The sequence below is a fragment of the Peromyscus maniculatus genome, chromosome 4 (genome assembly GCF_049852395.1).
Source record: "Peromyscus maniculatus bairdii isolate BWxNUB_F1_BW_parent chromosome 4, HU_Pman_BW_mat_3.1, whole genome shotgun sequence".
In the NCBI taxonomy this organism is placed as follows: Eukaryota; Metazoa; Chordata; class Mammalia; order Rodentia; family Cricetidae; genus Peromyscus; species Peromyscus maniculatus.
The window spans coordinates 112,740,238-112,756,140 of NC_134855.1; the positions used below are offsets into that span (position 1 = coordinate 112,740,238).

The window sequence follows — 15,903 nt, forward strand, 5'->3', positions numbered from 1 at the left end:
AGATCCCCACTGCCTGGATTGTGGTGTGTTTATCTCATGGAAACATCCTGTTCTACTGGGCATTTTAACCTATGGATTATTATGACAATGATTCCTTCCTAAACTCTACTGTCTAATTGATAATAATAATGTTAGTTCAAATAGAGTTTTGATGATTAAAAAAAAATCAAACAAGAAAGTTTCACACAGATAGAACACATGAGTTTCTACTGAGGAGCAGTATAGACTGTGGCTTTGTTAATGATTAAGAAAAACAACTGAGTCCCAGTAGGCCAGCTAGCTTAAATTCTTTTAACCTTAATGTTGGGAAATGTGTTCACAGGTTTTGGAGTGCATAAAAGCTGAAAACAAAGCTTTGAAAATAACTTAAAGTTAGACTAAGATCTTTTTGTCAAACAGCTTTGAGATTTAAAAAAAAAAAAACAAGAAGATAATCTAAAGTTTTAGATAGGCACATAGTTGAGTGAGGAACTCTTTAAGGTCAGAGAATAAGAACAAAGCAGCCCAAATATTACTAGCTGACTCACTTTCCTTGCTAGGATTGGTTGATGACCAAAGGTGGTGACTAATTCCTTATGTCCTCATTTCCGTCCTCACTCTACTGATATAAAAAAAATAATAATTGATGAATAGGTATGTACCCTGAAGATTTAAAGTAGAGCTGACTGATGGTTTTTCATGTATTAAAAGTTTTTGTTTGTGATGCCTACAAAATTCCTTATAAGATTACATTTCAAGATAAGTAATAAAGTAATGGGTCCTTTCTTTGTAACTGTAAAATGCACCCTACCAGTAAAAGACGGGACTGAAAAGAATATCTTGCTTGCCTACACAGTTAATCTATAACAAGTTGCTTGAATATGAATGTACATGGGTTCTTGGGATAATTTGTTTTTCACCTCTAATACGAAAATGTTTTTAAGGGATATGGAAAACATGCTTTTTTTTTTTTAGCTTGTAGTCATTCACTTGAAATACAGAATGTAATCACACTGTAATTCCTATATGGATTTTGTTGGGGCATATAAGCTGTAGAAAAAGATATACAGTATACATAAGAGAATAGGGAATAAAGAAGGAAACCATCAAGAGAGTATGAGTGTCTTTTTCCCAAGCCCCATCAGATAGAAAAGTCTAGTAAGAACCAACTCTGTGGACTCCTTTCGAGCACTCTGGTGCTGGAGGATGCCCCCACTCCCCAGGAAGTGGTGTAGAAGATTTATTTTCCTTCTTTGATAAGTATCCCAAATACAGTGAGTTTTCATTATATAAAAATAATGTGGCAAAAATTAACATTTTAAAAATACTTCAAACCCATTTTTCTTTATCCTTGACCTACATGCAGTGGAAAACTAGTAGGCCTATATTTTATATGGAAATCCACATTAAATTAAATATTAGAATTATAAATCTATCACTAGGCTATTATCTCTTAACTTAAATCACACTGAATTTACAAGGAGCTACCAAGGAACTGAAATATGAAGAGAATAGCTGCATTTCAAATTAATCCATCATGGATTATGCCTACTGGATCTTACCCAAGTTTATATAGAACTTAATCTACTAAAAAGTGAAAACAAATTGTGGTGCTTTGTTCCTCTTATAAACGGATACAGTATCTAGAAACAGAGTTCTAGTACAAAAAAAATACTACTAAAAATTGAAAACACCCATATTTTAAAGTTTTCTATCATAAAACCCAACTTTTGTTCTTATATATAAGTTATTTTTAAGCTATAAATATTAATTTATTGTGTGTATCTTTTCAGAATTTAAAATTGTCTACTATCATACATTGAGGGAAAAAGTGATTCTTTCTATTTATAAATTATAGCTAACACAGATACATGTAATGACTCACAAGTTTACCATTCTAAAACCAAAAATAAAGTATCCAGTTCAAGCAAGAACATCACAAAGCTTCAAATCCCAAAGTATAACCTCTCAGATTATTTACTAAAGAAAAAGGAGAGGTTGTTTCTTCATTTATAATGTACTTGGTGTTGCTAGTTTACCTATCATGCTTAACTTCCCAATGGTGACAATCAGAGCCTTTTGATGATAGGCAACATGAAGTCACAGCACTACCTATTCTGTTCTGTAACCTGGACAGAATCACATCTCTATAGAAAACTTCTGGTTTCAAGAAAACAGGAGAAAAGATAAGTTGCCATAAAAACATGTCAGTAAATCATGGCTTATTCTCTTAAGCATATTGATGACATTAAAAAAGGAGGGTAATTCTAGATTGAGGGAAACAAAAAACATGTAACAACAAAATCCAAAACACCATGAGAAACCAGATTTAATATGCTAAAGAAAATGCGTGAAATATCATGATATTTACAACTTACTGTTAATGTATCAACAAACAGTGATAATAATAAAAACAAATATGCATATCTATATGTATGTATATGGGTAAGACCCACATACATAGACACAGATAAGCCAAAATGTGGTCTGTTGCTTCAAGCTGTCAAGTTCAACATCCTACTTGGCAAATTTCTACATGCATGAAAATTTCTAAGTAAGCAGATACTAAACTTTCCCATGTAAAGATCAGATTTACAGTACCTGGTTCTTGAATGACATCCACCTTTCCCACACTGATCTGAAGTGTTTCTCCATTCTTTGCGAAAGTCTCCCATTCAGAATCAGTCTGCTGACAAGAAGGACACCACGGGGCATAACTGTAAGATCAGAAGAACTAATCAACACAAAATATGTGGAATAAAACTTATAAACATAATTAATAGAATATCTGAAATTAAATTCCTAACTAAGGGGAGAATAAAAGCAAGCTTTCCAACGTCATTTGGCATATAAGAGTGTATTTCCCTTATATTTTATATAGAAATATTAATTCTATTGAAAAAATGAGGATATTTTCAAGAATTATCTTAACATATAAAACACTTCCTCCATGTGATTTTTATAAATGAATCAAGTTTTATCCCTTTCCAAGTAGCTTTGATCTCTGGGGAAAATATGTTTTGAGTACTCAAAGTAAAATAACTTTCAAGGATGTCCCAATAGTAGCCAAGCCAATTCCAGATTTCTCAGAGCTATAGATGGAATAGGCAGAGACCAGAGACCTGTCACTACTAGGTCCCATAGCATGTTTCTAAGTATGTAAATACCTGTGAAAGTTCTTAACTTTTCAAAAAAAAAAAAAAGTGAATAGCTACCCAACACTTTTTTAAACAGAAAAGGTTAAAAACATGTGGGCCTTCAAACCATAACTCTGCATTTTACATGTACTTTTCAGTTAGAAACAGGTAATGCCATCTCATATAGGCCTACAGAGAAAGGAACATCTGTGCTGAGATCTAAGAAAACAAATGGTCAAGAAAGGGTTAACAAATGTTCCAATCTACCAGGGAAATGGTATATGTGAAGAGTCTGGCACCGAGAAAGAGAGGGTGAAGACACCTTCCACAGCCTTAAAGAAAATCAAGGCCTAGGGAGAGAGCATATTGTGTAAGAGCACTGTTGTGTAAGCATATGGATTCAAATTCCTAAACCATGTGAAAACAAACCAACAAAGAAAAACCAAGAGTGGCTGTGTGTGACTATGGCCCCAGTGCTGTTGAGGATCAGAGACAAGGAGATCCTCAGAGCTTAGAGTGGTCAACTCCCCCTCCAGGTTCACTGAGAAACCTAGTATCTTCAAGTGAAGATAGCAAGATGCTGTCTCAAAAAAAAATGAACAAACAACAATAAAAAACACTATAAGAAAAAATTACACACAAATGACCCAGATTGTAAAACTGAGATTTTTTTTCTTAGTGTCGAATCCGAAGAAAATGGGAAGAGTGATTTTCTACTTGTAAAGTGTGTGGACTAAATAATTTTCCCAAAATAGTATGTTCAAATTCTAGCTCTGGTGCCTGCAAATGTGTCCAGATAATAGGGTCTTTCCAAAAATAAATGAATCAGAGATCTTAAGAAGAAATCATCTCATTTAAGATGGCCCTAACTCTAGTAACACTTCTTACAAGAGGAAGAAGAGAGAGCTCTGACCCAGGGAATAGGAAGACTGCCATCCAACCATGGATGGAAGGGCTGTAGCTACAGACATAAACACACACCAGCAGCCACAAGAAACTAAGAGCAGCACAGAGAGACACTCCCATAGACTCTCCAGAGCAAACCAACCCTGCTACACCATGACCCCTAAGGCCTTTTATCTCTAGAACTATGAAAGAATAAATTTCAGTTTTTTCAAACCTCCTATATGATATGACATACCTATATACTTCTACATGCCTGAGGAAACTAATATAGAAAACAAGATAAAATTTGAAAGGACTTCAATTAAACAAGCCTTACAGGTCTTAAAGCAATGATTTTCAATCTTCCTAATGCTGTGACCCTTTAATGTACTTCCTCATGTAATGGTGACCCCCAACTATAAAATTATTTTCATTGCTACTTCATAAGTGTAATTTTGCTACTGCTATGAATCATAATGTAAATGTTTTGGGGAGCTAGAGGTTTGTAAGAGGGGTTGCGACCTATAGATTGAGAACCCTGTCTTAGAGGAATAGCCAGGGAGTGCTTAATGTAAAATATGTGAACAACAACATAAAACACCACACACTGTAATTCCACTCAAAAATAATAACATAACATAACTAAGAAAAATTAACATTTTCAAAATGTCACAAAAGTACACAGCTGCAAGTGGAGAAACATTTTGTTTGGCTTAATAATACTTAAAAGATAAAAGCACTAAAATAAAATGATCATCTTCAAAAACTGGAACAGGATATTCAAAAGAGAAAAAAGTCACCAGGTACACTTTAAAAAATATTTTTAGGACACTACTAACTAGACAGTATTTAGTAAGTCTGTTTAAATTGAACATTAAAGAAGAAATAAAGTCCAAATATTGAGAAAATAAATGAAACATTTATAAAGACTTGATATCACTAAACTGTTTCTATACAATGCCATGCCTTTAAAAAGGAAACGGGGGGGGGGGGGGGAGTGATCAATGCGTCATATTCTTAAGTTTTGTTTTTGTTTGTATTTGCTTTAGGTGCTTATGATCAAACCTAGGACCACATGCACAGTCACTGAGTTATATTCTCTTAGTTTTTTGAGATAGATTCTTGATATATATAACTCAGGAGAGCCCACATTGGCCTTGAACTCACTTGTAGTCTAGGATGGTTTGGAATTAGCAACCATGCTGCCTCAAAGCTAGCAGAATACTAGGGTTACAGGCATGTACCATGTCCAGCTACAAGTTCTTTCAAAATCTTATTGTACAAACACTAACTTTAAAACACAAAGAAAGCCCTAATTAAGTGTGCCGAATAACAGAAAAAATAAAATAATGAAATTGGGAAATATTTTGATCATATACATTATTTAAAAAATGGGTAGGGATGTTATCCAAGACCATTTAGAAGTACTTATTTTAGAAAAAATGCTAACAGGCCAAATCCAGATGGGACATTTACTAAAAATGTTTTTATCCACTAAAATATAGGCAAATTTTTTTGTCTTGGTTCTAATTTCATCAACATTTTATAAAGCACTCTCTCTTCTGTGTTTTTCTTGTTGTCATGAAAATTGGCTAGACACCAGATATAGACAATTTACTTAGGATTTACTTTAACAAATATTCAGCAGGACCTGTGACAATGAAGATAAAAGATATACTAGGCTCACTGTTCTACAACAAAATACATTAAACTACAGTGTCAACAAATGACACCTTAACTACACCAAGCAAGTGTGGTTGGCTTCCCCACTATATACAGAAGATGCTATCGCACAGCGGATGTCCTGGCCCTCTGGCTCTTAGAATCCTTCTGCCTCCTCTTCTGTGATGATCCCTGAGCCTTAGGCATAGGGATTGTGTTATAGATATAGCAGTTGTGGTTGGGGACCCCACAGTCAGCTGTTTTCTGCATTTTGACCAGTTGTGGATTTCTGTAATGGTCTCCATCTGCTGCAAAAAGAAGCTTCTTTGTTAAGCAGGGAGAGCTACACTCACCTGTGGACAAATGGATAAGTATTTAGAATACAGTTAGAAATGATATTGGCTTCGGAAAGTGGCAGTAACAGACTTTCCTCTAGAATCCATGATCTCACTAACCACAGGCTTGGCTGACAGTAGTAGGCATAAATCCCTTCCTACTGAGTGGGCTTTAAGTCTAATCAGATAGCTGTTAGTTACCCCCACGATATTAGTGCTACTACTGTGCCCTTGTGCCTATCTTGACAGGCTGTCATTGCTGTAGTCTTAGCTTTACAGCTGGGTAGGACTACTGATTGCTTTGCTCTTCTGGCAGCTTCCATAGCCCCTTCAGATACTACAAGAGCTACTGCTCAGGGAGGAAGCTTGGAGGTCAGTACCAGCTCTCTTCTTCCCAATCCTATGTCTAAAGTATTTGGTGCCTTCAGCAGCCTAGTCTTACCTTAAAGTTGTGGGAGACAATCAAGGCCAAGGGCAATTGCCTAACATTTTAATCATACATGTAAAGGATAAAAACTTTAGCTGTTTGAAAGCCCTAACACCTGCTTGAGTGAGGTAATAGTGTGTTCCCAGGCTTAATGAACTCCCTGGAGGCAATGACTACTTCATCCCTTGTACCTAGAATGGAGACTAGCAGGACTGAGCTACAGAAAAAATACATGACTTCAATAAACAAATGGGGAAAGATACACAGATATTCTTTGAATAATATTCTTCAAAGGACTCAATAAAGAAATAATTAAGTTGCATTACTTATTCATTCATTTAGTAAAAAAAACAATTGACCACTTACTACTTAATAGTAAGGTTCTAGAGTTAATCAGGGAGGAATTAAAAATTTGTTCCTCTATAGAAAGTTTACAGTGCAATAGAAAAATAAACTATTTAATACAAGGTAAATAGTCAAACTTATACTTAGCAGTTGTGATTAGATATACAAGGTATTATAAAAGTGAGGTTTCCTGTAGGGAAGGTGGGACATTTACTCAAGTGGTAAGGAGTTTCAAAAATGAGCTTGTGACAAGGTCTGTCATCTACAGAAACTAGAGATGAAAACATGGATGGGTCTCTGCTTCCTGAGTAACAGGGCCTTCACTTATATGATCAGGATGTAGATGAGCAGAAAGCTTAAACCAGAGCCAGTCAATCATACATTTCCTTATATCAAAGAGCTGCCCAGTCCAAAATGACAAGTGTCCTACTTTAGACCACTGATAAATATCTAACAAAAGATGAAGTAGTCCATAAGCAGTTACTAAATAGTTAGACGCTACTCATAATACACACACCAAACTGCCAGGTCCCTTGAAATCAAGGCTGGATCTCATTCACCTTCACTTTCCCAAATCCACACCCTTGAACCTAAAAAATCATTTAGTAATCATTTAGTGACTGCCTCTTAAACAATCAAACAATAAAACACAAGCTGCTAAACTAGAGGAAATTCTGTTTGACATGAGCAAGTCAACATCTTTTCTACAGGTTTAAGAACAACACTGGAAAGATAATAGTAAACTTTTGATGTCCTACAGAAATAAGAGGCGTATTGCTATATAACCAGGCACATAATCTCAACTTTGAAGCATAAGCAGCCCAAGAATGAAAGTCAGGCTTTACAAAAATTAATTTCCTTTACAGAAGTAAGTCAATTTCACTCAAAATATATTTTACCAGAAGATATTATATGTAAGCAGATTAAATTTATGCTACATGGATATCTAAACAGCTTAGACATTTCTTTGGATGGGGAGAGTGTACCAGAACAGTACAGAGAATGAACATATTTGGGGTTTGAAAAGAACAAAATTGACACCAGAACTAGAATAAGAGGATTGTCAGAGAGAAGGATGGGAGCGCAGGGTAAAGAAAGGAATATGGGGAGGGACAGGTAACACTAAAGACCTTTTGAAAAGCCATATGGAAATCTACTACTGTAGAATATACATGAAAGGAATTTAAATGAAGTTACCATATAATAGGGAGACAATGTCCCAACTAAACATCTTATATCACGAAGTAAAACCTCTATGCCAGAAATGGACTATATCTTGTTGAGTCACAGGCCAAACGGGTCCCAGGGACCCCCCCCCCCCACACACACACACACACATCACAGACTATTGTCAAGGCTATTGGCTACCCTCTACAACTTGCTTCTAAAGACACCACTTATTTACAGCATCAAACATGAAGAAATTGAGCTGGTGTCCAATTAGAAGCTTCACCCCCAATAACTAATGTTCATGGTGTTGGGAGGTACTTTCATACTGGAGAACTGACATCATCAATGATATCTGGCCACAAACCCTGATACCTACAACTGCAACCTGCCTAAAAGATATACTGGTGTAATAGTGGAACAATGTTACAGAAGTAACTAAGCACTTTTTAATTGAATCTAAGGCCCACTCCATGAAATAGAACCCATTCCTGACATTGCTAAAGTGTCCAAGAATCTAAGAGTATATAGGTCATGGGCCCTATGGGAAAACCTACTATTATTACTGTGCTAAAAGAATACATCAATAAAATGACTCCTAATGACACACTGCTATCCCTGTAAATCAGAGCACTGCTCATAATGCATCACAGAAGCTTCTTCTTGTAGTAGGTGGTAATTAACAGAGACCCACAACTGGACAACGTGCACAGAAAGAGACTTTGAAAAACTCAGTCCTAAATGGGATATGTTTATCAAACCCCTCCCCTCAAGGCTCAGGATCAATGAGGTCCTGCAAGGGACTTCGAGAGCCAGAGTTGGCAGATGACGCTAAAGAAACAGTGTCCACTAGAACAGACTAACAGACATATGAATTCACAAAGACTGTGACAGAATGCACAAGACCCGCACAGGTTCAAACTAGACAAAAGCCTAGCATGGAGAGGAAGAAGGGAATTCAAAGTCTCACCCCTAACCAAGAAGTCATTTGCTGTTGACACCTGCTAGGAAAGGGAAAATCAGTTTTCTCCAACAAAGTGTCACTAAGTATATCAACCACATTCCAGGGTAGGACCTGTACAAAACAGACTCCATGTTTTGTTGAGCACTTTGTCTTATTTATTTTTGTTGTTGTTGTTTTCAGTTTGTTTTGATTTTTGTTTTTGTTGATTTTTCTTGTTTTGATTTTTTTTTAAGTGAGAGAGAAAGAGAGAAAACATGAAGTTGGATGGGTAGGGGGAAGTGGGAAGGATCTGGCAAGAAATAGAGGGAAGGAAAGAATATAATTACTGTATGAAAAAATTAATAAAAATTTCTTAAATAAAAAATATAAATTATAATGAAAAAAGACTTAAAAATATAACATACCTCACTCAGGATGATTTTTCTCACTCATAAGTGGATACCAGATGTAAAGCAAAGGATAACCGGACTGCAAATCACCACTCCAGGGAGGCTACCTAGTAAGAAGGCTACCTAGTAAAGAGGACCCTAAGAAAGACACAGGGATCGCCCAACGACAGAGAAATGGATGAGATTTACATGAGCAAACTGGAAGTGGGGGTGGTAATGGAGGGTAAGGGTAGGGAAAAAGAGAGCTTAGGGGAGCAGGAGGTCCCAGCTGGATCAGGAGCAGAGTGGGAGAGTGGGGAGGGAGATACCATGATGAATGAAGACTCCAGGGGAATAGGAAGAAGCAGAGTGCTAGAGAGGTCCCCAGAAATCCACAAAGATACCTCCACTGTAAACTACTGGCAATGGTCAAAAGAGTGCCTGAGCTGACCTGCTCTGGTGATTGGATGGCTGAACACCCTGGCCACCATGATAGAACTCTCATCCAGTGTCTGATGGAAGCAGATGCAGAGATCCACGGTTGAGCCCCAGGTGGGGCACTGGGAGTCCAATCGGTGAGAGAGCGGAGGGATGGCATGAGCGAGAGATATTGAGACCATGATTGGAAAAAGCACAGGGACAAATAGCCAATGCTGTGGGATGGTCTGTATATCAAATCTGTTGCTCTGATTGGTCAATAAGTAAAACACTGAATGGCCAGTGGCCAGGCAGGAAGTAGGTGGGACAAGGAGAGAGGAGAATTCTGGGAAGCAGAAGGCTGAGGCGGAGAGACACTGCCAGCCGCAGCCATGACCAGCAGCATGTGAAGATGCCGGTATGCCACCAGCCATGTGGCAAGGTATAGATTTATGGAAATGGATTAATTTAAGCTATAAGAACAGTTAGCAAGAAGCCTGCCACGGCCATACAGTTTGTAAGCAATATAAGTCTCTGTGTTTACTTGGTTGGGTCTGAGCGGCTGTGGGACTGGCGGGTGACAAAGATTTGTCCTGACTGTGGGCAAGGCAGGAAAACTCTAGCTACAAATGGCGCCCAACGAGAGGGCAAGAGTTTCCACCTAAAACCTGAGAAAAGATTCTAAAACGGAGCTAAAAACAGCTTCCTAATTGTCTCTCTCAAATGAGCAGCAGCTGCCGGTTTGAGTTACTGGCGGGTTCCTGGCGTGTGCGCTCGATCTGCAGTATGGCGGGAATGAAGCCTTTGCAAGTGGCACATTAAGCTGCATGGTGGATTTAGCCTTTGCTAGTACAAAACAAAAAAAGAGGTTTCTGGGCTACACGCTGCTTGGATAAAAGCATAGACCCACGATGGCTCCCAGAGCTGGAGGAAAACGTACCACCGCCATGTTGGGAAGCTGAAGTGGGTGGAGCCAGCAGCCACAGCGCCGTTTCAGGCTTAAAAGGCTGCAGTTTAAAGCAATAGGCTCAAGGTAATATAAAAAATAAGCCACATAAAGATGGCTACCACACAGAGAATCTGGATTATGTTCTCTTTGATATTTGTAACTGAAGAAAAACATTTGATTACAAAAGCTGTTGAGTTATGCCAAAATGTATATTTTAAAGGTACCTTGACTTCAAAATGTGGATGTAAGGATATGTTGCTTTGGAAAGGAGGCTCTGCTTTTGTTTCTACAGAAAGCCAGAGGCTATGGATTTGTTCCAGATTAAGATACATCAGGTTTGACCAGCCAAGACCACCTGAAAGGTCTCCGATGACACCATGGCCCAGATGATCCAACATCCAGAATCGTTTCAAGGCAACTGGCTCAGACGATACGGTCTCACGGACTACTCCATGATCCTAAAATTTTCTTTGTGTCCCCATAAGATACAGCGCCCCCCTCCAGCAGGAAGTAGTTAAGAGAAGCTACGCCCAAATTCCCAAATATACCAAGCTGGCTTTGGAGATGTATAAAAGTTAAAACCTTCCTTTTTAAAAAAAGAAAAGGGGAAGTGCTGTGGGATGGTCTGTATATCAAATCTGTTGCTCTGATTGGTCAATAAATAAAACACTGAATGGCCAGTGGCCAGGCAGGAAGTAGGTGGGACAAGGAGAGAGGAGAATTCTGGGAAGCAGAAGGCTGAGGTGGAGAGACACTGCCAGCCGCAGCCATGACCAGCAGCATGTGAAGATGCCGGTAAGCCACGAGCCACATGGCAAGGTATAGATTTATGGAAATGGATTAATTTAAGCTCTAAGAACAGTTAGCAAGAAGCCTGCCACGGCCATACAGTTTGTAAGCAATATAAGTCTCTGTGTTTACTTGGTTGGGTCTGAGCGGCTGTGGGACTGGCGGGTGACAAAGATTTGTCCTGACTGTAGGCAAGGCAGGAAAACTCTAGCTATAAGCCAAACTAGTGGAAACGCATGAACTGTGAACCAATGGCTGAGGAGCCCCCATGGAACTAGACCTGGCCCTCTGGATAAGTGAGACAGTTGATTAGCTTGAACTGTTTGGGAGGCTCCCAGGCAGTGGAGCCCCGGTGCATGGGTTGGCTTTATGGAGCCTGGGGCCTATGCTGGGACACTTTGCTCAGCCTTGGTGTAGGGAGGAGGGGACTGGACCTGCCTAGGCTGAGTCTACTAGGCTGGGCTTACTCCCCAGGGGAGACCTTGCCTTGGAGGAGGTAGGAATGGGTGGTGCATTGGGGGTAAAGGATGGGAGGTGGGAGGAGGGAGGATGGGGGAATCTGTGACTGATATGTGAAATTAAGTTAATTATAAAATAAAAATAAAAAAAGAGGAAAAAAATATAACGTACCAGGAGCCAAGTGTTAAAATCCACAAAAAAAGTTAGAAAGTAATTAAACGAAAGGTAATATAAACTAACAGAAACAAAGAAAAGACAGCATCAGAAGGTGTTAAGGACAGCAAGCATTTATATATAGAGAGAAGAAATGAGGAGTAAACACTGTAAAAGAATACATGATAATAAATGAGAGGAAACCAAGAGAAACGAACATCATTAAAGAAATGTAAGTAGTAATGGGGTCATTTCGCAGCTTTGTAAAAACATTTCAAATTAAAAATAGTGAATTATCACAAATTCATTTTAACTGGTATTTCTCAAAGAGCATAACTTTTAAAATTGGAAATTCAATTCCAAAGACCACAAATATTGACTCCTTAAAAAGCAAAGAAAATATAAGTAATTAAATTTTGTAACAGTTTTCCATGTCTCAAAGTACCAAAAACTAGTGGGGCTGAAGCGCCAATGATTAAACCAATGTATGCAGGAATTGTGTTACAGAGCACTGCAGTTGTATGACTGGAGATACAAAAGCTGCTCTCCAAAGAAAGGCAGCAGATGAAGAAATGAAGAACTATCATTTAAAATGATGGCAAAATTTTACCAGTATGAGCACAAAGCTTTCTAACACACTTCTTTTCAGAAACCAAATACATTTTATCTGCAGACTCCTAACAATCTCTCGTTATAAAGCACTGACTTGGGAGGTCATAGAAACATGTGTACTGCATGGATGTTAGTATGTATGTGCATGTTTGCACATGGTTTTGCATATATATGCATGTCTGTGAATATGTGTGTAGGTCAAAGGTCAACATTGGGTATCTTCCTCAATTGTTCACCTCCTTATTTTTTTGAGACAGGGTCTCTCACTGAACCTGTAGCTCATCTATTTACTAGACAGCTCAGCAACAAGCATCAGGGACCCTCCCACCTCCACCTCCCAGTGCCAGGATTACAGACATGTATAGCTGTACCTTGCTTTTACATGGGTGTCAGGCATATGAACTCGGGTCCTCATGCTTGTGTGGCATCTCTCTTATATGAATGGGGTGAGGGGTGCTATCTGGAAAGAATACTCAAAAATGCATTAATAGTAGGCCTATACTTGTTCTGAGAATACAAATATATTTTATATTTAAGTGTTGGAGTTGGAGTTTTTCAAAGAAGAATCAGGAACGTCATCCAGTAACACAGGAAAATAGTTTTGGTTTTTTTGGGTTTTTTTTTGTTTGTTTGTTTTTGCTTTTGTTTTTGTTTTTTAATGATAGGAGCTACAGTATCGCATCTCAACCAGTTTCTGGTATCCAGAAGGGGGAAAAAAAAAAGAAACTGGATGTAATAGCATAAGTTCATCCCTTTCCATCCTCACTTCCTGATGACATATTCTGAAGTTTTTTTGTTTTGTTTTGTTTTGAGATAGTGTCTCAATTAAAAAATGTAAGCACCATGCAGCTGGGCACATGGCAGGTCCCAGGAATGGATTATAACTGTCTAGGCTGGGACATTTTAAACAGAAAATATGAAGCATCCACAAGAATCAAACAGGAGCTGTCAGCCAGCTGAATTAGAAGCTCACTGGGACTTACAATCATCTCAGCTTTACTGTTCTTAGTTCTTTTCCTTAAGCAGCAAAAGAGAAAACTCAAAAGGGAACCATTAAGGAGTTAACAGCATTAGATAGGAGGAGACCTTTCTACTGTGACTGTCTTCACACTTCACATACAAACACATACTCAGCTCTAACCAGAAAACTGACATCTAGAAAAACAAATGAATAAGGAGCTTTGAAATAATAGTAATAGCTATAGAAATAGCTAACAAAAAGCATTTTCTCAAAGTTCTTAAATACTGCAAAACTGAGATTGCAAACATAAAGCTCACACCTTTAACCCTAGCACTCCAGGGGCAGTGGCAGGATGATCTGTCTCTGTGACTTTTGGTCTATACAGCCAGTTCTAGTGCAGCCTGAAATACATAGTGAGACACTATCTAAAACAGGAAGAAAAAAAAAGTTTCTCTCAAAAAAGAATATGATCTCACCTCCATACAAATAGGTTATTCATATACATAGCCTTAATAGTTTCACAGATATGATGATTTAACAGGGACATTTCAATATGAGGTCTAAGTATCCCCAGAGTTTGAGGGAATAGATATGCACTATATGCATTATGTTCCTTAATTTACATATTTTTATCCTAATCTTACAGGAAGATATCCACACTACAAGCATTTGCTTGCAATCTAAATTGAAGAAATCAAAATATGGCCTTGCACAAATAAAAGATACAATTTTAGGAGTATCTATACCCTCAGCATAAAACTAATTACCAAACAGTAGTGATAATCTGTATTATCTGAGACCATAGGCTATGGTAATGTGGTATCATAAATTATGTTTCCAGACATTTTCCATTTTTCTTTGATGCCCACGGAGTCTATGAAGCCTATTTAGATGATGACTGTACCTTGTCAATGTCATCTTTCAAGTGATTACTTCCCCAGTATTAATTTTATGCTACAACCAACATAAATCCCTTCCCTTGTCCTGACAGTTTCCCATAACCTTCAAGCAAGACTCTACCCACTACCATTTGCCGACTTTCTGTTGTTCAAAGGAGGCTTTAATGGTCTTTTCTTTATGCCATTGGCACGGTCCAATTATGATACTGACTCTATCTCTAAAACTAATGGCATCAGGATTTAAATATCTTTCTTAAAACTCAGCCACCCGTGTTTGTGTTTTGTTTCTCCACAATGACATCTCAAGGTCTTCAAAAAGGAAACTGGTATTTCATATACAAACTGGCCTTCCTTGCTATGCTGCAATGGCTTATTTCAACACACACCTTACTTGGGTCACTGAACTGCTTCTCCTTTTCTAGTATAGGTATACCTCTAAGCGCATGGGGTTCTCTTCCTCCCTTCCCGACCTCTCCCTTTGGTAAGGTGCCTCCTCCATTTCTAAAACACTTTCGGCTAAAGCAAACCATGGTGAAAGAGGCTAAGTAAGGATGCTGGCTGGGCTGCTTCACCCGCAACTTGACGGCAAGGGGCCATGTGCGCATGCTCACTGCGAAGGCCGCAGCCCGCCACCGCAGGTGCTGGCAGGAGCGTCGGCGCGGCCCCGGGGCTGACCCAGGGAGGACGGCGGTCACCGCGAGGATGAAGCGAGGTGCGGGGCGGGTGGGCACACTCACAATTTCAGCATCCACTCGCCTTCCATCACCAGCGTCCAGTTGGAGGCGGTCATGGGCTGCACCCGGCTCTCCTCCGCCGGCAGCGCGGCCTGCTGGAGGCCCTCGGCCGCTGCCGCCGCGAGCCAGGCGGCCAGGAGCACCGGGACACAGCGGCTGCCTGTCATGGTGGCGCCCGCGAGACAGCTCGGCTCTCGGAGGGCAGGGAGCAGTGACGGGGTATCTCAACCCCAGCAACCGCCCTCCCAGAGGCCCGAGGAGAGCCCCACCCGCCTCAGCGACCGGCTCCCAGCCACGCCTGCCGTGCCGCCCGGTGCCTCCTCTCGGCCCGCCCTGCAAGGCCACGCCCAGTCATCATGGCCACGCCCCCTACGCACTGCGGGAGGTCGGTTGCCGAGGCAACCCTCTGCTGTTCGCCAAGGCAAGGACTTGCTCTTCCTGCTGACTGTCTGGCTGAAAATACACAGATGACCCAATGCTGTTTAAGCAATGGCTTGCACCCTTTTCGCTGTCTGTTTCTCTAAATGGAAGCGTGGCCGGGGGATAAACAAACCCGTTTCATGGTAACACAAACATCCAAGATCTGAGGAGGGGACCATGGCCACTGGAGGGAGGAGGGACGGACAATTTAAGAGCTCTCTGCACATGCACACGGGAGCAG

The 15,903-nt window shown here is 39.6% G+C and overlaps 1 protein-coding gene across 2 annotated transcripts in view; it reads right to left on the reverse strand.

Moving 5' to 3' along the window:
- The window catches only part of Tmx4 (thioredoxin related transmembrane protein 4), a 41,503-nt gene extending 25,883 nt beyond the window's left edge, over nucleotides 1–15,620 (reverse strand). The window contains exons 1-2 of one of the 2 annotated variants that reach the window (XM_006983968.4): nucleotides 15,246–15,620; nucleotides 2,581–2,696 (exon numbers count right to left, since the gene is read on the reverse strand). In XM_006983968.4, the coding sequence (XP_006984030.1) occupies nucleotides 2,581–2,696; nucleotides 15,246–15,409 (280 nt within the window). In that variant the 5' untranslated portion in view covers nucleotides 15,410–15,620. Of the gene's footprint in view, nucleotides 1–2,580; nucleotides 2,697–13,019; nucleotides 13,157–15,245 lie in introns of those variants that run through there. The other variant, XM_042276299.2, reaches the window with a different exon arrangement.
- Between the last annotated feature and the right edge of the window lie 283 nt (nucleotides 15,621–15,903).